General features: G+C 45.4%; 1 protein-coding gene across 2 annotated transcripts; it reads right to left on the bottom strand.

The window, feature by feature from the left end:
* Positions 1–1,661: 1,661 nt before the first annotated feature.
* On the bottom strand, positions 1,662–22,669 carry PRCC (proline rich mitotic checkpoint control factor). 2 transcript variants are annotated; one of them, XM_010953872.3, is made up of 7 exons: positions 21,939–22,668; positions 12,949–12,996; positions 10,105–10,671; positions 7,668–7,763; positions 5,687–5,830; positions 3,569–3,634; positions 1,662–2,105 (listed from the first exon to the last, which is right to left on the bottom strand). In XM_010953872.3, the coding sequence occupies exons 1-7, from the start codon at positions 22,404–22,406 to the stop codon at positions 2,019–2,021; spliced, it is 1,476 nt and encodes a 491-aa protein (XP_010952174.1). In that variant the 5' UTR covers positions 22,407–22,668; the 3' UTR covers positions 1,662–2,018. The 2 variants fall into 2 exon arrangements, with proteins under 2 accessions (XP_010952174.1, XP_074205694.1); XM_074349593.1 differs by lacking the exon at positions 12,949–12,996 and having other exon boundaries at positions 21,939–22,669.
* Positions 22,670–26,049: the final 3,380 nt, after the last annotated feature.

The raw sequence follows: 26,049 nt of genomic DNA, 5'->3' as shown, positions 1-26,049 counted from the left end.
CCTGTCAGTATTTCTTCTGGTGACCAGGAAATTCCAATCACCAAATAAAACGTCATCTTTGGTAGGGAATAAAAAGTGGCTTTTAAAAAATGGCGTAAGACTACTTGCAGAATACCAAAGGAAGTGGGAGGCAAGAGGAAGCTTAAAAGATACCTGGCTTAACTCTCATATCCCAGAAGACACTGGGACTCTCCCTGCCCACCATGTCTTGCCTCCCAATGCACACTTCCAGCTCCATCCTGATGTAGCCCCTAAAATAAGAAAGTTAAACTGTCGAATCCCAGGAGTGTGGTAACTCAGGAGCGCAGGGCTTCATCTACAGCATAGTGGATACAAAAAGAGCATTTGACTCCTTGGGACCTCAAGACTTTTGGGCCCTGCTGAGCTACCTCACCACCTCACTTCACTGAGACACCCCAGAGGGGCAATCTCAGCCCGCAGTGCCTATGTGGATGGTGGGAGTGGTGGTGCAGGCTAATGCTCCATGCTGAAGGCTAGATGGATGCACTGACTCGGACAACTGCAGCCCAAGTGTCCCTGCGGGATGCAAGAGCCCTGTCTGGCTCCAACCCGAAGTAGGTCAGATTTCAGATAAGCGGGTGGTTTTCCTGTAAGTGATGAAACCCTCCTCTGTACTTAATGAGAAACAGACTCCTCAACTTACCCCAGCCCACAAGACCAGAAGCATGGTGAGATTCCTCACTTCTTTCTCATCCCCAAGTTCCCACCACACACTCCTTCAAACTGCCCCTCTGGCCTTAACCTTCCTCTGTCACCAGGACTATCAAACACCAAGTCCTGTTTCCCTGTTCCCTGGCAACATCTGGAGTCAGGCATCTTCATCCAGCCAACGCTCCTCTGCCTGGCATCCACAGCCTTTCTTCTTGCAGTTAAACACTCCTTTCAGTAGGAAGCCACAGCACTTAAGCCCTACTGGAGTCCCAGTACCCTCAGCAACGCATTTCAGCAGTGGTCTGAAGTAGGATTTGCATGCTGTTTTGTGACCAATATGTGGTATCTTCCATCTCTACTAGAACCTTGCCCTGAGAAGGAGGAATCACGCCACCCATCTTGTGGCTCCTGGGCATCACAATGCCCTACAGCTAACTTAAGTCCACAGACCCTGGCACCGCTCTTCCCCACTCACTCACCCACCCGACCTGCCCCTCCCTCCCTAGCAAAAAGCTAGGAGTCCAGAAGTCTCCAAAGAGATCGGTCTACCCACCAAGTTCTACGCAAAGCTTCCAAACCAATTCAGGTGGATGACAGCAAGTATAAATGTGAATCATCTTTAGGGACAGGCATTTAACCACTTTTCCATGTCCAACTCTTTCATGTCACAGAAACAATCTCCTTGACTCCCCCCGATCTTTGAAGATACTGAGATCAGCAATACTTTCAATACATGGGGTCACAGGCCCCTGTCCCATACAAAATTGTACATACAATCCCTAGAGTCTTCAATGACCATGACCCCAGCTTAGATGTTGAGTACACAGAAAAAATGCAAAGTAATCATGAGGCAGCTCATAATAGTTTGGAGGTTGCTTTACATAAGGTAAAAACTGAGATCCAGGGCCAGGATAACAAATGAGAAAAGGTCCAGAATCGAAAAGGAGACCTTACTAAAAAGTAGGAAAAGGGTCAGGACAGGCAGCATCTGTCAGACTGAATGTTTTATTTCAACAGACATCCCTGGTTTAAAAAAAAAAAAAAAAAAGTGGAAGGAGGGGTTCAACATTTCATCACACCCAACAGGGAGCAAAACTCCCATCCAAGAACTCAGAGCCCCTTCTGAGGCATCACTTGAGTCTTTACTAGCTCCAAGACAGAAAGGAGCTGAATTTTCTAACTTTTGTTAAGAAAAATCTATCAAATATGTTCATTCTCGCAGAGGCGAGGGCTGGGTCCTCAGGGAAAGAGATCCTGGGCGTGGAGCAGCTGGAGTCCCGGAGATGAAGCTGGGGGCCAGGCCAGCTGGGCGGCAGGAGATCCTGGGGGCAGCTGGGTCCCAAGCCCTAGAATCCGTACTTGGCTTGGGTCTGCCGGCGGCTGAGCTTGTTCTCCGACCAGGTGTTCTTCAGTTCCAGCTCCCGCTCCTTTGCCTGTGCGAGGAAGAAGGGGCAGGGAAGAGTCATGCTGCATTTTTGTGAAACATGTTACTCTTGCCTCTGTGAGCGTCCCAATTTAAAATCTTTCTTCCAACAAAACAGTTATAAGGAAACAACAAATCCTTTGAAAGACTTTATTTTCTCTTATTCAAGCAGAAGGGAAGACTGAGAAAACAAAGGAAAATCATCTCTTTGGGGAAGCTAACAGGATTTAAGCAGAATAAAGGCTCAAGAATCCTGGTTCTAGAATTAAAACCGATGTGCTCAAGTGGGAAATGGACAAATGAGAATTTGAATTTGGTATCTGAAAGGAAGACAAATCAGCTGCCTTGGATACCTAACCAGCCAAGTGGGAAAGGACAGCCTCGAAGACACGGACAGGTCAGAACAGGACCCCAATCAACAATAACTTATTTACTGGACCCACAGTTTTGCTGCCGTGTTGAATATAGTGTTGTGGTACCCTAGAAGTTCACACTACTTTAAAGTACAAACTGAAGCTGTGAAAAATTGACTGGAAGGTACCAGAATTAATGCTTCCCCTTCTGACTGTGACAGCTTCTGGCTCTACTGCATTCTGGGAATGTACAAGCACCGCCCCAGGAAAGGGCTCCTCAACCCCACCCCAGCAAGTCACCTGATGCGGGCTCCTTTCCCTGGGAATGGGAGGAGGTAGTGCTCAGAGTCTGGGTTTAAAAAGAGAGTCTACTCTCAAATTCTTCCCTTACAAATAACAAGATAGGGGAAGGGTACAAAGACGTTCCTAAAAATGAAGGTGAAAATATAAGAACAACGAAAGCAAGTTTTGCCACTGAAATTACTAACTAGCATGTACACTCCCCGGGGAAAGGGTCAGGAAACTCTTATTGCTGTCTATATCCTTGACAGCACTTAGTATAGTAGGTCTCAAAAAGATGTGTGTTTAATGATTCAAAGAATATTTGAAAGCTGTCAAGTCTTACCAAATAAATAGCAAGACATACTCTAATTCCAAAAGACATTTTTGGATTATCTATAATTTTGAATTATTTGCTGTTGTTTCCTTCCATAGAAATGGAAAAACACAAAACTAACTTCCTCATGAAGTGGATGTTTTGCTAAAAGTTGGTGAACCAATTTTTCTATATAGTTTTTAAAGTTACCAGATAAACTTGCCACTTAAAAGAACTCTATGATAAACCATTTCACTCTCCTCTTACATTTATGTTTTGAGTATCCGAATTTTCACTTATGAGTTTATTCCAAGCACCTGTACTTGCCTTATCGGAAATGAGACTGATGCAGAGCAGGACAATTCTGAAGGACACATCCCCACCTAGCGGCCACATGGAGAACTGGGGAGGGCGCCTGCTGGGAGGTGGTGCCTGGCACAGAGGCTTCTAGCCTAGATCTCAGCCTTCAAATCCCCATGTTTACAAGGATCCTGCTTGGCAGGCCAGGGCCCTCAGCCCTCTCACCTGATGAATCAGATATGTGATCTGGTGTTTCCGCCGCTGCTGTCCTGTTGGCTGCTCTCCTTTCTTCTGCAAGGGAAGAAAACAGTCATTCACCCACTGAAAAAAAATAAGTATCCCACTGACCCAATGGGACAGGGCTGGGGATTAAGAAACCAACTACACAGCCCAAATCCTGGACGTAGGCGGAAGTAAGCTTGGTGCTATTTTTATGTCTACATACTTACAAAATAGTTATTTTTATTAAAGCCATTAAGCAAAAAACCCAAGCTCAGAATACTTGCCTGAAATAGCCAGCTAATACCCCCATTAGACTGGAAATACTTTAAGGTCAGGGCTGTGTCTGCTATTTCTTTAAAAACCCCACCCCACCCCCAGCATCAAGCATGGGGCTCTGCCCACAGTGGACACTTGATACCAGTTTTACTGCCTGCAGTCAGTCTACAACAGCTTAAGTGCCAGGGTCCAGATGACCCTCCTCTCTCCTTACCTCCGTCCTCTCTAGATCCCCTTACAACCCCTCTGCCTATCTCCCCTTTAAGCCCTCTTCATCTCTGTCCATTTCTCCCCAGTCAGGCCAGATGTCCAGCCTATCTCCCACCTACTGCTTACCAAGCTCTCTCTCATCCATCACCTTTGGCTGAAACCCCACCTCCCTCATTCTAGTAAGTGCCAACAAACAGCTTCCCTGGAATTAAATTTTCACAATCACTTCACCTCTCCCCAATCTTCCAGCCTCCACTCATAACTGCACTGAACCCCTAACCAAACTGTGATGCAAATGATTTACTGTCAAAGTCTATATTGGTCTGCGCTTTCATTCTGCGGTTTTTCTATCCTCTGCCAGTGTTGTCTCAGACTGGAAACTTCCCAATCAGCCCCACCCAACTCCCCAAACTCCTCTCTGGAGTCTCCTCAGCACTTATGTAATCAATTTGCACTGTAATCATTTACACTCAAGTGTCCTTAAATCTTTTTCCCAACTACACTGTAAACCCCTCAAGAATAGGAACCATACCTTTCTCTTTGTTTGAAAATCTAGCTCAATACAGCGAGATGGTGGAAAAAAACTTAGACCTGGGAAAATAGCAAACTCCCAGTTCCTTGCTGCTATTTAATGTCAATTAATATGACAGTTAAAGATGACAAACATAAAACATCCAGTTCCACTCCTGGCCCATGGTGAGCACTAACAACAGCAGCTATTACTACGTGATGATGCTTCTCGACCCACAGTTAGTAGCGCATGCTCTCCTAAGTGGTTTTTCCAGTAAACAGTGATGGATCTATGCTGATCTAACCACAATCCTTTGCTCTGTCCTGTATGACCGCCAGCATTCAGTTAAAACAAACGACTGGGGCTCAGATGGCCATCTGTGGCCACAGAACAAAGCAAAGAAAATGGGGGGAGAAGAAGGGAATAAAATGCCCGACCTTGACCTTGCTGGTGCTGGGCTTGAATGCAGGGCTTCCCCACATTTTCCCCACTGTGAAAAGCTCATAAATGTCCACATTTGCTGTACTCAGCTACTAGGTGAAGAGATGTTCATCATACTGACTGAAGCCAACTAGCACAGAGGATAGGAGTGTGGTATGGGAAATGCGAGGAATAAAAGCATCTGAAGAGACCACAGCTAGCTATAATAAATGATGGAAAGAAAGGAGAGAGGAGGGGATGCACACTCACAACCTAGGACCCCAGGATTTCTGAGACTGTTGTGCCCACATCTCAAAGATGTGCTGAGCCAGGTCCCACCTTAACAGGACGGAGAGAGGGATATGATTGTAGGGAAAGGGAAGAGCAGCTGTGGATTCTGTCCAGCCAGGGAAGGAGCCACACATATCAGAGATCTTCCTGACTGCAGGATAGGAAACTGTTCCAACCATTCAATCTCAGTAACCAGACTCCACCATCCGGATGGAGAGCAAAGTGCTGCAAAATTCTGGAAGGCAGAAGCTGTAGCTGGGAGACTTGGTGGACACGCCAGTACCAAGGGGAACAGGTGTTTGCTAACGGTGATGGGACAGTAACAGCAGGGTGTGGGGTCAGGGTGGGGAGTAGGACCGGATTTTGCTTTGGAGACTCCCAAGTTGGCCACCCAATAGCCCTTTCCCACTTACTTTGCTGAATGACTTCATGGTTTTCTCTTCTGTCAGTGACTTGGTCATCCACTGCTGGGCCCCACTAAGCTGGTCATCACCTTTGATCTCCACAAAGTTGATCTCCTCCCTCCCACGATTCCTTTTGCCCTGCAGCCGCTTAAACTGGAAAAAGGGAAAAAGAAAATGCAGGAGTGGGGAACCTGGGTAAAGGATCAGGAGATGTCGCCAAGGATCCAATTTATGGGACGGTTTCAAGGCTCCCCAGTTCCACTGCACCATCAATTCTCTCTATGCAGTATGTCTTTTCACCCTGCCACCTACTACGCTCCCTTGATGCCAGGTGAAAGGCTACTTCTTAGAAGTTCTCCTGGACTCAGGAAAGGAAGGCTAAAAGGTATTCCCAAACATAAGTGAGTGCAGAAAATCACTGGTATGAATTTGTCCTCAGATTATGTATAAATTGGATCTGCCTAAAAGGGCTGTATACTATTTTCAAATTAAGAACTCAAGATAAAAAAAAAAAAAACAAAAAACTAGGATTTCTCCTCTAAAAATTGGTTCTTCTAACATGTCTGTTCCTTCTCACTGATTCAGTATTACCAAATCAGCAGACCCCACATCAGAGCAGACATTCGAGAAGGAGCATGTAGTGCTGAGTAGAGAGGATGCCTCAAAAAAAGGCCTGTCAAATTTTCTAGGAGACCATTACTCTTTCCTCCTCCTCCTCCTCAAAAAAAAAAAAAAAAAAAAAGCAGATCACACCACAAATCACCAGATTTGCTTAGAAGGGAGTGTGGGTGAAGGGAAACTAAATTAAAGAACACTTGGAACCTTCCGGTGAAACTCAGATTGTGGCCTGAGCATTAGCAAGGTCTCCTGGGGTCACTCTACCCACAAGAAACTGACTTCTGCCACTGGATGAGCTCTTTGCTGCTTCCTCGGCTTAGAACAAACAAGCCCTAACTACTGAACTTGACCAGAAGGATATACACAGGGAAGTGGATGGACACAGTATTAACCAGAGGCAGGAATCTACAAAGGGATAAACACCTTTCTGTGAAAAGGTGAGGAGAAAATTATTTTTTGTAAGAACTTGCATGCAAAGAGGTAGCATTCTCTATTTCTCCAATCCTCTCCTAATAGGCTATGACCTCCCTACGGATTGAATAATACTTTATCTCCTGAACACAGCCTGATGGTCTCAGGACATGGGGTTTTCCTCTTTCCTTGTGCTGAGGTTGGGGAGAAGCTCAGAGGCAGGGAATACAGTGATGTGAAACATGGGGTTATTTACTGGGCTGCTGTTCCCTCCCAAAATCCTTTAGTGTGAATGAACCCAACAGTTTGGCTAGGCATGTTACCACTCAACTGAAAGACTACATTTCCTGGCAACTAGATATGGCCATGTGACCAGGTAGATCAGACAGAAGGGGAAGTGTTCATAGGAACTTTTGGGAAATCTCCTAAAAGAGGAGGTGACTTTCTTTCTCTACTCTGCTGCCTGGTCTACAGTAATGACAGCTGTAACCTTAGCTGCTATCACGGCCCATGAAAATGACAGCAAAGTAATGATCAGAAGGGGACTGGATCCCTGATGACTTTGTGGAGCTGCCACACACCAGCCTTAGCCTGCCTACCTCTAGCCTTTTTTTTTTTTTTAACTGAAGTATAGTCAGTTTACAATGCTGTGTCAATTTCTGGTGTACAGCACATTGCTTCAGTCAAAAATGAATATACTTATATTCATTTTCATATTCTTTTTCACTGTAAGCTATTACAAGATATTGAATATAGTTCCCTGTGCTATACAATTAGCCTTCTTTTATGAAGAAAAAAATTAGCTTCCCTCATATAACCCATTATTATTTGAAGTTTCTCAATTCTATGTTGCCAAACCTAATCCTAACTAAACAGAGTTTTAAAAAAAATTTCCTTTAACTTAAAATTTGAAACCTGGTGTCTGGGGTCAAAGATGATCTCTTGTGCTTTGTTAACTTACTGCTTCGTCATCGATGAAGGACGCATCTGGGGCAATTTCCTGGGGGGAGACCAGAGCCGGGTCCTGTGCAGGATAGTAGCCACCACTGTAATAATCCTGCAGCCAAAGAGGGAAAAAAAAAAACACACCAAATGAGGGCACAGTGGACAGGGGACAATGTCCAGCCAGGAACAAAGAAAACGCTCATCAGAGACACCCCTCAAATGGTGGTGGTGACACCCACACTACAGACCCCTCAAATGGACCAGTAAAATCACAGATCCTAAGGAGCTACCCTACGACTCAAGAACACCCTCTGCACCTTTTCTGATCTGCCCCACCCAGATGGATATTTTTTAGGGAAGGGTGACAAGAAATAAAGACGTTCTCTCCTGCTTTAATTTACATCCTGCTACCTGTGGCTGCTTCCCAAGTGTGATTCCCACCCCTTACCTCTACTGTCCCTCAGCCCTGCTCCTCCTGCTCATAAGACCCCAGTAAGCTCCAGTGTGAGCAGAGGCGGGAAGGTGTGAGGCATGCCATTCCATAAAGGCCTGCCTATAACGGGCGGGGAGGTTGCAGATCTCTGACATAAAATAAACCACTGTAAGGGTTGTATGGAATTTACAAAGCTGGGAACAAACCAGGTTTGTGTTACTAGATTTTTAGTTCATGGTTTGATGATTCCCCTTACAGGTGAGCTGTCTAGATGTTGCTGTGGACCCAGAGGAAAAGGGGTGAAGGCAAGGACAATGCCCCTACTGTGGCCGAGACAGGCAGCCACAGGGCTGAGAAACTGTTTCCTCCCTGCCTACACTTTTCCCTAATTCTTCCACCTTTGCCCAAAACTACAAGAAATCCTCTTGGAACATTCACTTTATAGTGACCTATGTGACAAATAAGGTTTCATACTGACTAAATAAAAATAATACATTAAAAACCTAGAGTACCTGAAGCATTAATTTCCACTAAAAAGTATTGATAATAACATATATTTAAATTGCAGGGTCCCCTAGGGTATTTAAAGTGCTTTAATTTGCAGCAATTGCCTCAATGATGTTTGTAACTGCATATAGAAGTCTGATTGTTATTTATTAGCTGGATTTAAACTAGAGGTTTCTTAGATTTAAATAGCCTTTTTTTTTTTAAGCTAAAAAGGTCAAAACACTCTTCTTCCTCCTTCCTTCTAAGAACCTTGAGGAGAGATACACTGTCCATGATCAGTCTATAGGATACAACGAGGTTTAACAGCAAATAGTTTTCAAAGTCTGATCAGAACAGAGTCCCCTCAAAGCCCACCTACCACAGGTTCCTATCCGTGTGGACAGGCCGTATCTACATCCCTATCCATGCGTGAAGACAGACTGTAGATAAGACTAACACTGACCATGCAAAGAGTCACAGTGGTTGAAGGAGACTGAGGTCCTGCAACCATCCCACACTGGCAGGAAAACTTCCGACAGCTGCCCAGCCACAGGACCAGCCAGCTGCCTCTGCTCCACCACCACAGCTGCTGCGAGTCCCTAAACTCCTGGGAGCTCTCTCCATCTAAGGAAACTCTGACCACTGTAAACCTATTTACAGCCTGGCCTCATTTATTCTCACTCTCTGAGGCTACACAGAACAATTTAAACTGCTCTTCCAAATAACATTTGAATAAAGTTACCATAACAATTTACTGAGCATTTGCTATGTTCCACACACCACACTAAACCAGTGTTAATCCTCCGAGCAACCCTATGAGGTTGCTATTATTATTCCCATTTTACGGCTAAGAAATCTGATACTCAGATAGGCAGAGAGGCAGTTAAGTAATTTGCCCAAACTCACACAGCTTGAGATTCAAACTCCAAACCACCCTCTCAAACCCCATTCTCTATCTCTGCCCAAACTATGGTCCCCTAGTGCCTTCTCTCCAGGGACTTGCCTCAGTCCTTTCAACTTTCCATGACTCAGTCGAGACCCCCGCTTCTCCTTACTCCCTTTTGCACTCAACTCTCTGGATTCCCTCCTCTTCTCCTCAGTCCCTTCGCTCCCTGCCTTCCTGTGTTCTCAGTACTCCCACCTCCAGAAACTCTTCCCGGACCCTCTGCTACCTAGGAGTCTATGCATGGTTCTCTTACCCTCCTCACCCACACTCAGATCTCTGAGACTATAGACCACTCTCTGGAAGACTAGAGACTTCTCACCAGCTCCTACAATAAGATTTTATTTTCAGAATAAATGGATCAATTATGTGGTTCTGTCAGACTTCAAGACTTCTGGATCAATTAGATCAATAAGATTCAGCATAAAGGTAGTATGCTGTGAGGCCTGATAGGTATAGGAAAATCAAGACACCAGAAGATTCATTAATTCAGCCAAACTGACGCCACAGAGGCTTTATCACTGGCTCAAAGCTCTCCCTGAGGGCCATACGCCAACATTCCCTGGCCTGCCCTCAATGCCTCCAACCCACCTGATAATAAGCACCAGCGGCATTGGCATCGCCATACGTAGAAAACTGATTGTAGCTGTAGTCATCCCCAGGCTTCGGCATCCAAGGGGCCCCACTTGAGCCTGCTGCCATCTTGAATTCTAGCGGGGCATTGGCTGCATCGTCCTGGAAGGCCGGCTCTGGTTCCGTGCCTGGAGGCAGCTCTTCGGGAACGGTGGGAATGGGGTAAGGGTATGGCTCAACTCCAGGCGGTTCGGCCTTCTCAGGGAGGGAGAAAAAGTTCTCAGGGGCTACTTCCTCATCGCTGTCGTCCTCCTCCTGCGTGATCTGCTTCGTCACCTGCAGGGCAGCACTCTTGGCGGCAGCCTTGATGGCAGAGGGCGACGGGGTGGTGGTTGTGGTGCCCACAACAGGGGCCAGAGAAGAGGGCTTGGTCTTAGAAGCCTGTCTGGAGGGCTTAGTGTCAGAGGAGCCATCCGAGGGTTTCCGGGAGAAGGCATGGGGCAGGAGCAACCTGTTAGTCTCTTTCACAGTCAGGTTTTTAGGTTGGGGAAGCAAGGCAGACAAACCAGTCCCCTCACTGGATCCCTGGCAAGACACATTTGGGTAAGGAGGGAAGAAAGATGACAAGTGAGATGTTATGATGCACACAACTGATACTAAGAACAAGCATTACTGGTAAGTGCTCTAGCCTAAAATCTTACCAGCCCTGTTTCCATCTTACCTCCACCCACTAAGATCATCCAAACCGGGCTTGACTCCTCCTACCTCCGGCTCTGCTGCTGTCCACTTCTCCCAACCCTCCACTGTCTGCTTCTCTCACAGTAAGATGTCATCCCATTTTCCTCAACCATCTCAACCCAGCTTCTCTGCCCTCTGCCACACAGCCTTCTCTGACTCTGTCTTTTGCAAATAGGATGTATTCAGTAAATACATCATCCTTCTTCCCCAAAAGCCCAGGGCTCTCTCTAGCTGATTGCTCAACCTCTCTCTATATCTAGAAGGTTCCTCCTAACATGGGAACTCTCTGCTTCCTTTGGATTGACACTCAAAGCCAAGAGCAAGGCTCTGTTAAAAAAAGACATTCATACATACCGCCAAAAGTCCCCTTTCCAAGGAAAACCCTACAGATGTGGGATATTCAGTTTGTTTATGCCAGAGTCAAGCATTTAACTTATCAATTTGTAAGCTAATTGGCTCAACCCATCTAGAGTTCCTCAGCCCATCCAGAGTTCCTATTACTCCTAAGAATCTCTCAGTTTCTGCTTTCTGTATGCTACAGGGTCAGCCGGGCCTAACTGTAGGGTTAAGGGAGGTATCAGTTTGAAAAGGGGGAATGGAATAAGGTCACTGTGTCACTGACCTGGAGTACTCAAGTACTTCAGTCCTCTCAGCCAAGAAATGCCCAGAATGAATAAAATAAGACTTTTGAGTCAAGCAGGCCAAGCAGAACCATTCATCCAGAAAATGGGCCTTCCCTGATGTCTGTGTTCACAGATTTGGGTCATTCCAGCCTAGTAGACCCCAGAGGCTTAGGCTCATAAAAACTAGACTGAGGTGCCAGGTGGAGCAGGCTACCTTTTAAGTATTCGATTTCTCAGATGACATCTGGAATCATGGCTACATCCCTTTGCAGTGCTGGGTCCACATTCTGCCTTAATAGCTTAGAGTTTCTCTCTCCACTCATCTCTTCCTACCATCTGGAAGACTGCTCTTTACTCCTGGGGTGCCTTCTGAGCCAGTGTCCTCCCATCTCTTTAGTTGCCAGTCCACCTCCACCAGGAAGCCATTCTGACAACAGGAGAACGACTGGCCTCAATCAGCCTCAGCATGTCAGTTTCTTCCATGAGTCCTCCCTCATCACACACTACAAATACGGACACAACATCACTCTCACCAGCTATCTTTCTAACTTCCACATGACTGCGCCCTTCGAAGACCCCCCAGCAGTGGAAGTGACACATTAACAGAGTCAGGCAAAGGGGCAACTTCAGCAGCACATACCTGAATCATGAGACAACCATCTCATAAAGGCAGAACCACTTCTGCTCTTCTTGAGACATATAATCAACTGAGGCCAGAGTGTATAAGTCACCGAGTGTGGAACAGAACAGGAAGAAACTCCTGGGAGCCAGAATAAAGGCACTGGGGCAAGGGGAAACAGCAAACAGTAGCGAGACCATCTGATACTGTCTGTTTGAGGACGTCTGGTCTTGGTTACAGAGCAGCAGCCAAATGCAGCAGGTAAAAGCTTGGATTCCACAGTCAGACTGCCTCAGTGTGAAGCCCAGCTCTGCCCCTACTAGCTGTCTGGCCTTGGGCAAGTTCCTCAAGCTCTCATTTTCCTCATATGCAACATAGGGATGATAAAAACACTACGACTTAGGCACTACTAAGAGGATTAAATCAGTTAAACATTAGTATAGCACTTAGAACAGTGCCCAGTAAATGCTATTTAGATGTTTCTTTCCCAGGTTAAAAATGAGACAAAGAGAAGATGGATAATTTTAAAATTCAGATTTTCCCTAACCTCATTTTGATCAATCCATTTATTCTACGCTTCCTAAATGATCCTTTTACCTGAAATGTAATGGATCAAATTGAGTTCCAATTCATCTCCCTACCACGCCTGTCCCCTAGGAGAGGCAACACCAGCACGCTGAAGCCAGGGAACAGTGAGGAGAGGGTAGAGAAGCAGAAGGCCTGATGTTATCAGGAAAACAAAACGACACCCAAATGGCCAGGCCTCAAATCACTGCATTTGCTCCAAGCCTGATTTGGGAACGGCCGGGCATTGTAAATCCCATCTTTCAGGAGGCAATATGGGAAGAGAAGAAACGGCTTCTACTATGTCACAAAGCTTACCTGAAGGACAGTTTTCTTCTTTGTGGGTTCATCTTCCTCGGAATCTGACTACGAGAAAAAGAAACGGAATAATGCCTCACTGTTTAAGGACAGTGGGGGAAGCACTCATATTAAAAGAAGCACAAATGAAGGACTGGACAACAGCGGCTATCATCTTGTCTGTTCCCCACCTGAAGAGGTGCACCGCGCCAGGACCTGCCAAACAGCAGACCTTCCCTCCTGCTCTCAAACAGTGTCAGAAAATGAGGTATGCGCTGACCTCCCCCAGTCACTCATCCTCATACCCCCAGACCTGTTGCATAGCCTTCTTGGCATCAATTTCTAGTCCTTTAAATTAAGACTATTTCCTCCCATTCAGTCTTCGGTGAGGGGAAGAAAAAAAAAAAGGCTATACCCATTCTTCTTCCTATAAATCTGTCCACTAGAAGATGAATGGGATTTGGCCCACAATCTCACCCAATCTGAGCTTCACTTCTAAAACCACTTATATAGACTACATAACCACAGGGCTGGGGAGCTCCGGTGGGATTAAGTGGTGTGTTAACTACTCTTCTATGAGGCATTAAAGGTCAAAGCCATTGGAGAAATCCATTCCCTCTCCAAGTATGATCTATTGTCTGCCAGACAGAGTTGTTCGTGTCCAGGAAGAAAGCAAGCAAATGATGACTATGAGAATTTCAGGCAAGACAGGAGGTCACCTGTTACCCTCTGACTCAAAAAGACTGTTTCTAATACAGCTTTCACACTGAAAAATACCTAAACTTTCAGCTCAATACCAGTTCCTCAGCACCTTCAACCATCAGAAAGATGCAAGGCATATTTTATTTTTAAAAATTAATATCCAAACCAAGAACCTTAGAAGTTTTCTGTTTGTTCTCAGGACCCTGGTTTTGGGCATCTGTAAATAAAGGTGATTAGGGAGGAATCTAAGACCCTATTCATCTCCCAGATTCTAAAGAACTCAAATCCTCTGCCCGTCTTTCTCAACTGAACCTCGTATCTCACAAGTCCCTTTTTGGATTCATCTGCTACAAGGACCTTTTTGACGACCATTACTCAGAACCTACTCTATGCAAGACACCACCAGGCACTGCAGACAGCTTCCTAACCGGTGACCTATGGCTGGATCCTGGGTACTAGGATGATACTGATCCATTCAGCCCACAGGGCATCAGGCAGGGCTTGGAGCAGGCAGAGTCCTGGCTCACTGGTTTCCACAGGCCCAGTCTGTACCATTTCTCTAGTGTGCTTCAAAGATTGTGTGTGCCATGACATGAAAAAAGTCCCTGCCTTCAAGAAACTTACAGTCCAGTGAGAAGAATGACAAGTTCCCAAACAACTGTAGCAAAGGCAGTTAAAAGATACGGGCAACAAGTGTGGTTCAAACATCCCCTGAAAGAACTGGCTGGTCCCCCATTTGTGCTTTTTCATGTAAGCCCCCCCCATCAATCCCTGACCCCGTACCTGGATCACTGCCACCAATCACTCTCCTGTCAGACCATACTCCATTCTTCCTGACTCAAAACTCCTGAAGTCTTCCTGATGACTTTCAGCTTGCTCTTTTTCATTCTGTGTCCCTACATTACTCATTTGTTTGGGGAGGCATCATACTTACACTGATGCATTTGTGCTTGCTCTGTAAACGTGCCATTTTTCATGTGTGTTTTCTTGCCTTTACTCCCACAGTAAAGGCCCTACCTTACAGTTCTATGTTACCTCACGGTAGTCAGCACACAAAGATTTTAATTAGTAACTGCTGCCAAATGTAGTATAAAAAAAAAAAAACCTGTAAGAGAAATGTCTTGGTACTTAAACATGGGGGATTAGAGAAGGGGCAGGAAGGAAAGGACAGGCATCTGCTGAGTACCTACTACGTGTCAGGTAATTTACTCACATTTTTTCATTCAATCCTGACAGTAAAATTTCAAGGGAGGCATTATTACCTCAATTTTACAGGTAAGGAAAGTAAGGCTCGGAGAGGTTAAATAATGGCTAGTAAATGGCAAAACCAGGACTTGAATCTGTTCAGCCTCTCAAGCTTTTGCAGCGACACCACGCTGAGCTGTCCGTGTACGTCCAGGTCTGAGATCCGTGCTGACCAGATCCCACTAGATCCCACATGCTACAGCTGAGAGCACAAGCCACAAAATCAGAAATACACGTTTGAGTCTCAGCTTTGCCACTTATTGGCTGGGGGATCCCCAATGAGCCATTTAACTCCCCAAGCCTCAGTTGGAAATAGTACTTAGCCATGTCACAGCGATGTTCTAAAGACTGCATGAGCTACTACCCATGAAAATACATATAAACTAAAAATTTTAACAGAGTTCCAGGATTATTATTCTCTCTGGCCTGCCAAGATGTCAAACTCAACCAAAGAAAAAGCCTTACGCTCCAAACACTCCAGCATTCTCGATCTTTTCTCTCTGTTCCATGCTCCCGCTGCCTCAGGGGCTAGTGACCATCTTCCTTATCTTCTGACCATGTAGACCCTTCTCCTTCCCAGCAGACAACACAGAACCACCTCACTACGGGATGTACAGGGTTTTCACAAAGTCCCCCACTACGTTTAAACTTTAACATCTTAGGCAATACGTCCAATGGAAACGATCTAAATATAAAATGTTATCAAGTTTAAGACTATTACATTTATAAAACTGTACAAGCCTATTTTTATTTTTCAGATCCTGTGACAAACAAAAAGTGGCTACTCTGCAAGTGTAGGCAAACTGTCCTACAGCTAATAGAATTGATGGCCAGATCAGCTGGGGAAAGAAAATTCAATTTTTCTTTAAATGTCAGATTGTTTCCATTACACTTGTCAACCTAAATTTAAAGTTTAAAAGCATGCACACACACACACAGCTGTACAAAGACTTCAGGAACACATTATTTCTGGATTGAGAGGACTGCTACGGTTACTCACAATCACCCTTCTCTCTTTGAACATCTTATACTAATCTACTGAACCCTGTCTCACGATGGGCACCAAATATGACAGACTCCCTAAAACAGAACACTAAGACCCTCAAAAAATGTGCTGAGACCCTAAACCCTTGTTAAGTCATGACTATTCATCTTTGAGGGATGGGCAGAAATAAACCTTTACCTCTTAAGGCTGACAGAGTTCCAAGACATTCAGTAATCTACCCAGGGTCGCAGAGGAAGTCTAGGGCATTGGGAGGGTGGAGAAATAGAATGAGAACAACCTCCTGCCCCTTGAACTAACTTCAGCCATCTAAAAAAAGTTGGAATATGGAACTCAGCAGTTCACTGTGAAAAAGAAAAGCGGTTTAGATGCCACTCAAAGCACTTATGGGCATGTGGGGACCTGAATGAAAACTAACAGAAATCAAAAGGAAATCTCAGCAAGGAATTATCTAAGTACCTCACAAAAGAAAATAAATTTCAGTTTAGAGTACCAAAAAGCAGGAGATGAGTAATCCAAATGCTAAAAGATGTGCCTGTATCTTCTAGTTATGGGCCAGGGGAGGGGAGATGCAGCTGTCCTGGGGCATTTGAAAGAAAATCAATCAATTCAGTTTCCATCAAAAATCAGCTGGAGGCGATGGGCTCAGCCTTAGCACAGTATTTAATTTAGACACATGGAGAACTTCCTTGATGGTGAGAGGTACAGGAGCAGATTGCATGTTTTTCCCTTTATCATGGTAAAATATATAAACATAAAATCGACCACTTTAACCATTTAAGTGTACAATTCAGTGGCATTAAGTACATTCGCAATATTGTATAACCATCACCACTATTTCCAGAACTTTTTCATCATCCCAAACAGAAACTTTGTACCTATTAAACAATAATTCCCCCTTCCCCAGCCCCCAGTCCCACCCCATAACCTCTACTCTACTTTCTATCTCTGAATCTACCTGTTCTAGGTACCTCATATAAATGGAATTATACAATATGTATCCTTTTGTGTCTAGCTGATTTTACTCAGCATGTCTGCAAAGCCCATCCATGTTGTAGCATGTATCAGAATTACATTCCTTTTAAAGGCTAAGTAATATTCCATTGTATGTATATACCACACTTTATCCATTCATCTGATGGACACTTGGGTTGTTGCCACCTTTTGGCTACTGTGTGTGAGCAGCACTGCTATGAACACCGATGTACAAGTATCTGAGTCCCTGTTTTCAATTCTTTTCACCTAGGAGTGAAACTGCTGCATCATACATGGTAATTCTAATTAATTTTGCGGGGATCTGCCAAACTGTTTTCCACAGGAGTATATTAAATGGACACTGTGGAGTCAACTCCTAGAGAGTGCTGAAGACCAGCAAACGGTGATCTGAGTGGGTCTGTGCCATGAGACCCAAAAAGAAGGGTGATGCTAGAGATTCGGGGGCACCCAGGGCTGGAAGAGGTATGCTGGGCCAGAACAGGCATTTTGGGGTTTGGGAGGCACAAACTGGTTGTATCTTTTAAGAAGAAAGTACTGTATTTCTTCTTGGCCTCACAAGAGCCCAAGCCTCAATGGCCACCACTGTCCTCTCTGTTCCTGCTGCCAAGAGTGACAAGACACACACACCCCGAGACTGCTGAGCAAGAACGGAAACAGACATTTTCCATTAAGCCAAGCCCAGTGGGATCTGCTAATCTATCAGAGCCTCATTCCCCATGGCAGCCTCCCTCTTATCTTCCCATGCTCTGGTTCTGACAGACTCCTGCTCCAAAAAGCAATCACTAGTTGCCAGGGCCAGGAGCCAAGAAGGAAATCAGGGCCCAAGAACAGACCTCTCCCCTCACCACCCCCACCCCACGCCTCCCAAACTCGAACCACTACCACACTCCTCTCTGCTATTTTCCCTATTAGCTAGAGTCATCAACTTTTTTTTACTCTTTGGTCTCAAATATCTTCTTACATCTGCGCTTCAGCTAGGACATCACTTTCTCTCCCACTTTTGCACTGCTCATTGTATCGCTTTCGTATTTCTGGTCGCCCAAGGCTCTTCTATCTTTTCGGTAGACACTATGATAGAAGAGAACAGAACACACCTGGGTGCAAATACGACTTCTGCTCCTCCCAAACTGTGTGATTTTAAGCACCTGTTTTCTAAACTCTACTTCCTGACCTGTAAACTAGGGGTAATACTCAGCTTACAGAGTCACTGAAGTGCCCAGCAGTGTCAGATCCCAAGCACGTGCCCCACAGACATCAGCGCGTATCTTTCCTTTCTGTCAAGGGCTAAATCTTAGCTACACTCACCACAGTCAACTCTTAATTACTTGGCTAACAGAAATGACCAAAATTAGTGAAATCTCAATCTCATAGCTTCAAATTTTCCACACCTGGGAAAACAACCTGAAAGTATAGGGAATATTAACCCAGATAACCCTAAAATGTCTATTCATGTTGGAATGCACACTGTATGATCGAAAACTTAGAGTAAACTTATTCTAGTTTTGTTGTTTTTGTATCCTAATTTTACAAGTCTAAATCTCTTAAGCCTGCAAAATCAATTAACCAATATTTGGAGGTAGCCTGGGTCAGAAAAAGAAAAGTAAAAAGGGAAAAGGAGAGGATGATTATTCATTTTATGGCTCATTCCTAATTCTTCATGAGTCAAAAGTTGACTGAACTTGACTTTGCAATACACCTGGAGAGAGAATCTGGTATTAGCCTGTCCCCTGACTGCAGCTGATTGATGGGCTCACCCAGGTCAAACCAAATGTATTCTGTCCCCTGGGAAAACATCAAGCGGGACTCAGATTATGGTTCAATCTGGGCCAATCACTAAAAGAAAGGAAATAAAACCAAGAAGGTACAGGTGGCCATCTTTCACCTGCAGCCAAGGTTAAGAAGTGGAAACCAGTCTGCAAAGAATGAATTGAATGTGCAAAGAGAAGCTGTGTGGGTCCCCAACAGATCTCCAGATCCTGATTCCAGGCCCTACCCAAGGTACCTCAGTATATTTATGATGTGTTTCCATTTAAGCTAACTTGAAGTGGTTTCTGATACTTGTAACCAATTAAATCTAACTACTCTCCAATCTGCTCTGTCTCTGTACTCCCTAAATGAATGGCACCACTACCGTCCCAGCTGCCTAAGCCGAAAGGCAGGGGTCAGCCTTGAATCCTCTCCTTCACAACATCCAATCAGTTCCCATCTTGACACTTCTACCTCCTAAACAGACCTAGAGCCTACAGCTCTCTCCATCCCCTGCTACTCCTTTAGCCAGGCTGCCATTATCTCTCACACTGTCTCTGCCAGTCTTGCTCCCTCCATGTCTTTTGCCACCCTGTGATCAAAGAATTCCTGTGATCAAAGAATTCTTGCTCAGACATTAAGGGCTCTTCACTACCCCAGAATTACGTACAAAGGCCTTGGCATGGTATCCAAGGCCCATTATCATCTGGCCTCAGCATCTTTCTCTAACCTCATCGCTCACCACTCCCCTAGCCCCACTGGTGCACTCCAGCCACTGTGCCTTATTACCTAAGGTTCATCCAAAGCACTGTCATTCTCTCTCACCTCTGGGCTTCTGTACATTCCATTCCCTCTGCCTAATGTGCTCCTCTCCACCGGCCCTTTCTCTGGCTACCTCCTCCTCAACTCCCATGTCTCTGTTAGACATCATCTTGTCCCGGAAGCCTCCCCAACCTCTGGACTGGCTTAGTGCCCTCTTGGAGTGCTCCCATGGCTCTTCCCTGACTTGACCTAAAATCTATTTCCTTCTCTGTTGGTCTCCCCCAGTAGATCACAAGCTCCTTTTGTGACAGGGTCTATCCTGTTCACTGCTGTACTCTTAGCTCCTGGCACAGAGAAACAGCTCAATATTGAATGAATGAATGAATGAATGAAGAGTTCAGAGTTAATTACCTTTACTTTAGCACCAGACCCTAAAGGGAAACTACTTAAGGAAACCTAATTCACTCCTTCAAACATTTACTGAGAGCCCAATAAGCATAAGACACAGAGCTTAGAACCATGAGGCCGTAGACCCACAACTATTTCAAAGGCAAAAGTCACCCTCACCTAATCATCTTGAACTCTTGTGGGCTACCTTTCCCAGGAATTTTATGTTCAGAGAACAAAAATACCAACTTGAACAGAAAAAAAGTGAGACACTGAACTAGCTAAGGGCTAGAATTTGGCTTTATTTTACTTACCCATGTCACTGTTCACCTCAGGAATTTAGAGAATTATACTTACAAAGAACGGATAGTTACAAGTCCTCCGAGTTTTCCACCACTTCAGTCAGCCTAAATGGAGGATTCTACAGCCTCTACCAGCATAAATGACTCAGACCTAGAAATGAGCCTTTCCACTGTCACCGCGGAGGGAGGCAGGCTGGCTCAAAGTGCCATCTTCCCCCACGTATCACAATTAGGCCAAGAGAAAGTTTGGGGAGAAGATTATGAAAAGAGAATACAAACAAACAAAAAAACCTATTTTCCTGTCTTATTCAGGGACTTTCTTTTGTCCCAGGTTAAATCAAGGCCAAAGTAAGCTTCAACGGAGCAACAGGTTTTGGGGGGAACCTAGACTTAGAAATGACAGGCTCGGGAGAAAGAAGTGGGTAATGATATGGAAAAAAGTTTGGAACAAGGTAGTAAGGGAGACTCTGGAATTTCCTTCCATGAAGAATATTCATTTGAGTTCATTCACTCAGAAAATATTTAGGTAGTATTCAGTATGTGCAGGCATTGTTCTACCCACTAAGGATATAGCAGCGAATAAAACACACAATAAGGCCTGCCTTCATGGAGCTTGTACACTAGCAGAAGGAGAAAGACAAATAAAATATATAGTATGTTAGATAGTGGTAAAGCATTTTAGATGGTGGTGCCCTGGAGGAAAATAAAGAAGCAGGGTGAGGAGGAGTGGGTGATAGGAAGTTGCAATTTAAATAGGTCAGATAGGAAGTCCTCACTAAGAATCTGTCTTTTAAGCCAAGATTTCAAAGAGGTGAGGGAGAGAAAATTAGGACATCTGTGAGATAGGACCAGCAAGCACAAAGAACAGAAATAGCCCCAGGCAGAGTCAGAAGTCTGAAGAAAAGCAAAGGCAGGAATTAGTATCTCCCAGAGGATAACCAAAGGTGAGCCAGGGATTGACCAATTAACCTTTCAGAAGAGAATGGAAAGAACTCCAGATAACTCTAAAAGATTACCTGCCCCTAGGCTGTCTCCTTTATTTCCAAAGCACTCACTCCAGGAGAGGCCTTCAATTTTTCTGCTCCACCATTCACAAAACAACAGAAGCTTGGTTGCCTCTTCTAGGACCCAAGAGTCCTAAATGTCCTAGGCTTGACAAATACCTAAACAGTGAAACTGAGGCAGAGGCCTGGAGTTCAGATAGACCCAACTCTTAATCTTCACTCTGCTCTTTACCAGATAAGATCTTACACGCTGGACACCTGTTTCTTGTCCATAAAAGTTAAAATGATTTCTCCCAGAGTTCTGTAATAATCAAAGGGCCAATGCCCGGCAAATTATCTCTGTTCAATAAATACTCAATTTCTTCCCTAACTCCCCTCAAAAACAGAATCCAGAATTCCTATCCTTGGTTCAGACCCTGATGCTTTTTAAGTTCAGAGGCAAAGGAAAAGGTTAGTCCTGATGTTCAGCAAGGGTTCAAGAATCCTGTCTCCTGTTACCTCTTCAGGTGCCAGATTTTCTGCTGTTCTCAGTAGAAGGGGAGGTGGGGACTGGTCTGCAGTGAAGATGCAACAAGGGAGAGTGGAACCAGTGTCCCTAGGCCTGGGCCTGTCAGTGCCAGGTGATGATATATGGCCCTTCTGCAGGCAAGTCTTGCTTGGGGAAACCCGCATGGACAAAATATCTTAACTCCCCAAAGTTGACAAACTTCAGTTCAATTAATCACACTGTACCAGGGACCCAGTGCTCTGGAATCAATGGATGCATTTATAGGAGGGAGTCCTGGAATCTCTACGTCTCTCCTATGGCTGAGCCCATGCCCAAACCCAGTGGAAAATTTGGGGGTGTCCTCCCTGGATACTCACATCCCCCTTATGCAGCTCCGGCGCCGCAATCTTCACCGGCTCTGTCCTCTTCTTTGGCTTGGGAAGCCCCAAGGGGGGCCCGGCACCGCCGATAGGGGGGGGCAGACTGAGGCCAGGGCCTCGGGGCGAGGGCAGCCCCAATCCCAGTCCCTCCCCAACTCCCGCCGCTTCAGCCGGGCTCACGCCTGGAGGTGGGGGGAAACCTCCCAGGCCGAAGGGCAAGGGGGGAGGAGGCTGGAGCCGGGGGTCTCCCGTGGGTGGGGGCAGCAATAGCGGTGGAGGGAAGGTTGGGGCCAGCATCTGGGGGGGCGGAGGCAGCAAGGCCGGACCCTTGGGTGCAGGGAGAGACGCGAACAAGCCCCCTAAAGTGGGCCCAGGTGTAGGGGCCGCCGCCTCCTCCTCCTCCGGCTCCGGCTCAGCCTCATCCGGCTCACTCTCATCGCTGCTGGCGTAAGCAACCAGCGACATGGCGCCTCCCGCCTTTGGGGCGCCCTTGCCGGCAGACGAGGCCTACTTGAGACCGGGGATGCCCAGAGGCCTAGTGGGCCCCGCCACTCGGCGGGGCAGGGAACCAAAAAGCCCGCCTTCTCCGTACTCTAGGGCTAGCCGCGGCAGAAGCCCATGCCCACAGTTGAGTTCCCCGAATAAGGCTTCCCTCTTCACTTAAGCTCCTAGTCCCGGGCAACTACACACAGCTAATGGCCGCCGAGTCACTCCGCCTCCTCTTCGCCTCACCAACATAAGAACTACAACTCCCAGAGAACACTTTGAACACAGCACCATTCTCCACCACAGGGAACTCAGCGCAAGGCACGGCGGGAGTTGGAGTCCAAGGAAAGATTAAGAGACGCGGAGAAAGACAGGAGGAAAACCCGCCTCTAGCGCGAGGGCTCCTGGGATGAGTAGTTTTTTTGGTTGCCTGGCAATTCCTAGGTGACTACAAGCCCCATCGGTCACCGCGGTAGTCACGGAGACGGGTAGGAGAGCATTTCGGTATTTGAAGTTCCGTAGGGTAGCTGCTTGGGCGCTAAGATTTATGGGAGATGTAGTGCCCTTAGAAACTGCAAGCGATGTCGGGAATGAGAGGGAGTCTGGGAAGGTGGTGGATTGGGGAAAATAGCTTAAAGGTAAAGTGATCTCTAAATGAACTGATGAAGCTTCGGAGGCGACTGAAACTTGGAGTTGGCCCCAAGAAGAGTCAGGGCCCGAGAGACATGTACGAAATTGGGCTGCGAGTCAGAAAGAAGCAAGACTTAACACGTAATAATAAACATCCGAGAGCTGAAATAAATGTGACGTAAGAGGGAGTAAGTGATCTCCCTCGCCTTGACCAAGGTGCACATCCAGGAGCACACCTAGCCCTTCCAGCCTGGGTCCTGATCTCTCTCTGCAGCAACCAATGAGAGAGAAAGATGGGCAGGGTCCTGGAAGGCAGAGCCTGGTACTTGAGGTTAATCCAGTCCCTTCAGTCCAGTGGGGGAAGGAGGCCAGCTACATCTCAACCCCCTACATGGATCTGAGGCATTACCTGAGTCCATCCCTATGTGCCTGTGCCTCCCAACTATCTAACTGCATATGTCCTTTGTTTTTGTCTCTGTTGGTGCCTGGTGTTTGTTGTGCCTTTGTATGTGACCTTGTTAATCGGTCTCTGTGAGTGTCCTTTATTTCCATCCATTTTTATGTGTGTCCTTTTCCAGCTTACATATGTCTGCCTGAGATTCTGCACCGTCCTTCCTTGTCCACCTGTAATTTTGTGTCCATTGCTTGTTTATCCATGTTTGCCCCTTCTGTGTGCCTGTAACTGGGTGCCCTCTACTTGTCAACTCAGTCTCTGTGTGTCCTTTACATGCTAAACAATCTCTTGTGTGGGCTCCATCTCCCTGCTCCCAGAGAGCAGAAGGTTCTGAGCTCAGCCTATAAGGTTTGGGGAGGAGGCTAAAGAAGAAGATGGAAAGGATGACGAGGAGGGTGATGATGACAGCAACAACAAAAGGACAGTGAAAGGCCCAAGCGTGAATTCTCCATTAGACAAGAGCCTTCTATGACCCCCTCCTCCCCACCTCCATGTGTCTAAATCTCACCCTGCTTTCACCAACAAACTCACATGCTGCCTTTTCCATCTATTTGCTTAAATCTGTTTGCTGCCTGCTCTGGATGCCCAGAGCATTTTTTTCTGCCTACCAATTCTTAAACGTGAATTGTGCCTAAGATCACCAGGAAAACTTAAGCTTCTTAAAAATGCAAATTTCTAAATTCCAGCCTAAGAAATTTCTCTTCAATAGATGAGGCTCTGGATATTTAAGAAACTTCTCAGTTGATTGCAAAGCAGATGCACTGAGGACCACACTGAGAAAATAGACCTTCCAGTCCAACCTCGAAGCCAGTATGCTTTGCACAGTGCTGACTTGTTTTTTGAATCTAGGTTCCCCAGCCAACTCTGGTGACTTTGTCCAGTCACTTCTCTTCTCTGAGTCTCACTTTCCTCTTTTGGAAAATGGATAGAGTATGAAGGAGCCCTGCCCTACACCTGATATTAACACACAGCAAAATGATTTAGAACCCTAAGAGAATAGGAAACTTTCAAAGGGAAATGACTATCCTTGTTCCTTACCAACACATCTTGCTGCCCTGCAGTGAAGAGACACCCCAAAAGGGCCAGGATCTGCCCTTTTTTGACAAATTCTTTTTTAAGCAGGGTTGTCTTACTATAAGGATTAATGATTTATCTTAATAGATAGATACCCTCCCCTCAAAAGATTGTTTTCATGCAAGAAATTGGTAATAGAAATTTCAGGACAGGGATGGGAAGGGAATTTATTTCTCAGGGTATACTCTTTTCTGCCTTTAGAAATTTGTAACCTGTGTATGTATTATCTATTCAAAAGTAGTAATAACAGTAATAAAGTCTCCCAGTAAAAGATAGTGAATTAAATAGACATCTAATTTGGTTCCCTCCTGAAATTCTACTAAAACTTCAATTGCAGTATTTTTTTTTGAAAAGGCATTAAAGATCATTTTGAAAAGATTTAAACACACAAAGATGGGGACAGAAGAGGAGATCACATTAACATTTTGGAAGGTGGAAAGCAAAATGCACCAACGAAACGCATCGAAGAGAGCTGAAAAGCAAGCTGGCCTTGGGGAATGATGAGACTCTATCTGAACTATCTGCAAAAACCTCAGATGGCTCAGGAGTGGTTTCATCCAGAAGTGAATGAGGAGGCAAAGGAACAAAAATGAGGACTGGTTACAAGCTGGTTAAGAAACAGATCCAAAAATCCCCTCCCTCATTTCATGCTAGAGGCAGACTGCCTCTCCCCAACCCCAGAAAAAAATATTAGAAAGGTTGTTTTTTGTTTTTGTTTTTTTGTTTTCTTTTCAAGAGGTAATAAAACAGAGGGTTTCTGCTGTAGGGAAAACCAGGCACAGTCAAGGGCAGAGGTATTTTACAGAAATCAAGGGAATTAAAGTGATATGCACATGGAATACTGAGACCTCAGACCTATTTCTCCCAGAAGACTAGCCACTGACCTTTACCCTCCAGGCTAGGTATCAGAAAACATCTCCACAGGAAAATCTGTTCAGCCCAAGAGGAAAGACCTCTGGAGCCTGATATCAGGGACTCCCCCTACAAACTTCTCTACCATCAGGGTCTCAACTGACAAGCCCCAACCACATGCCCAGAGTTACAAGATGGCTTTTTTAGTCCCTCAATCTTTTTTTTATTTTTTGAAGTATAGTCAGTATTTTTTAATTTGGGGAGGATGTAATTATGTTTACTTATTTATTTATTTAGAGGAGGTACTGGGGATCAAACCCAGGACTTCATGCATGCTAAACATGCACTCTGCCATTTGAGCTATACCCTCCCCACTTAGTCCCACATGAGCAGGCACTCTGACATGGATGATGGGGACAAAGCAAAGAGAAAGAAATAATAAATAAATATATATATATATATATATACACACACACACAATATAGAAATAAAAATAGAGGAAGTGCAGAGAGAAGAAAACTTCCACAACTTATCAATTTTCTCAGATAAACAAGAGAAAATATTGTATACATGAAACAAGAACAGAATACCATAAAAAAGAAACACACAGAA

The sequence above is a fragment of the Camelus bactrianus genome, chromosome 21 (genome assembly GCF_048773025.1).
Source record: "Camelus bactrianus isolate YW-2024 breed Bactrian camel chromosome 21, ASM4877302v1, whole genome shotgun sequence".
In the NCBI taxonomy this organism is placed as follows: Eukaryota; Metazoa; Chordata; class Mammalia; order Artiodactyla; family Camelidae; genus Camelus; species Camelus bactrianus.
This window is presented reverse-complemented; position numbering and strand designations above follow the sequence as displayed.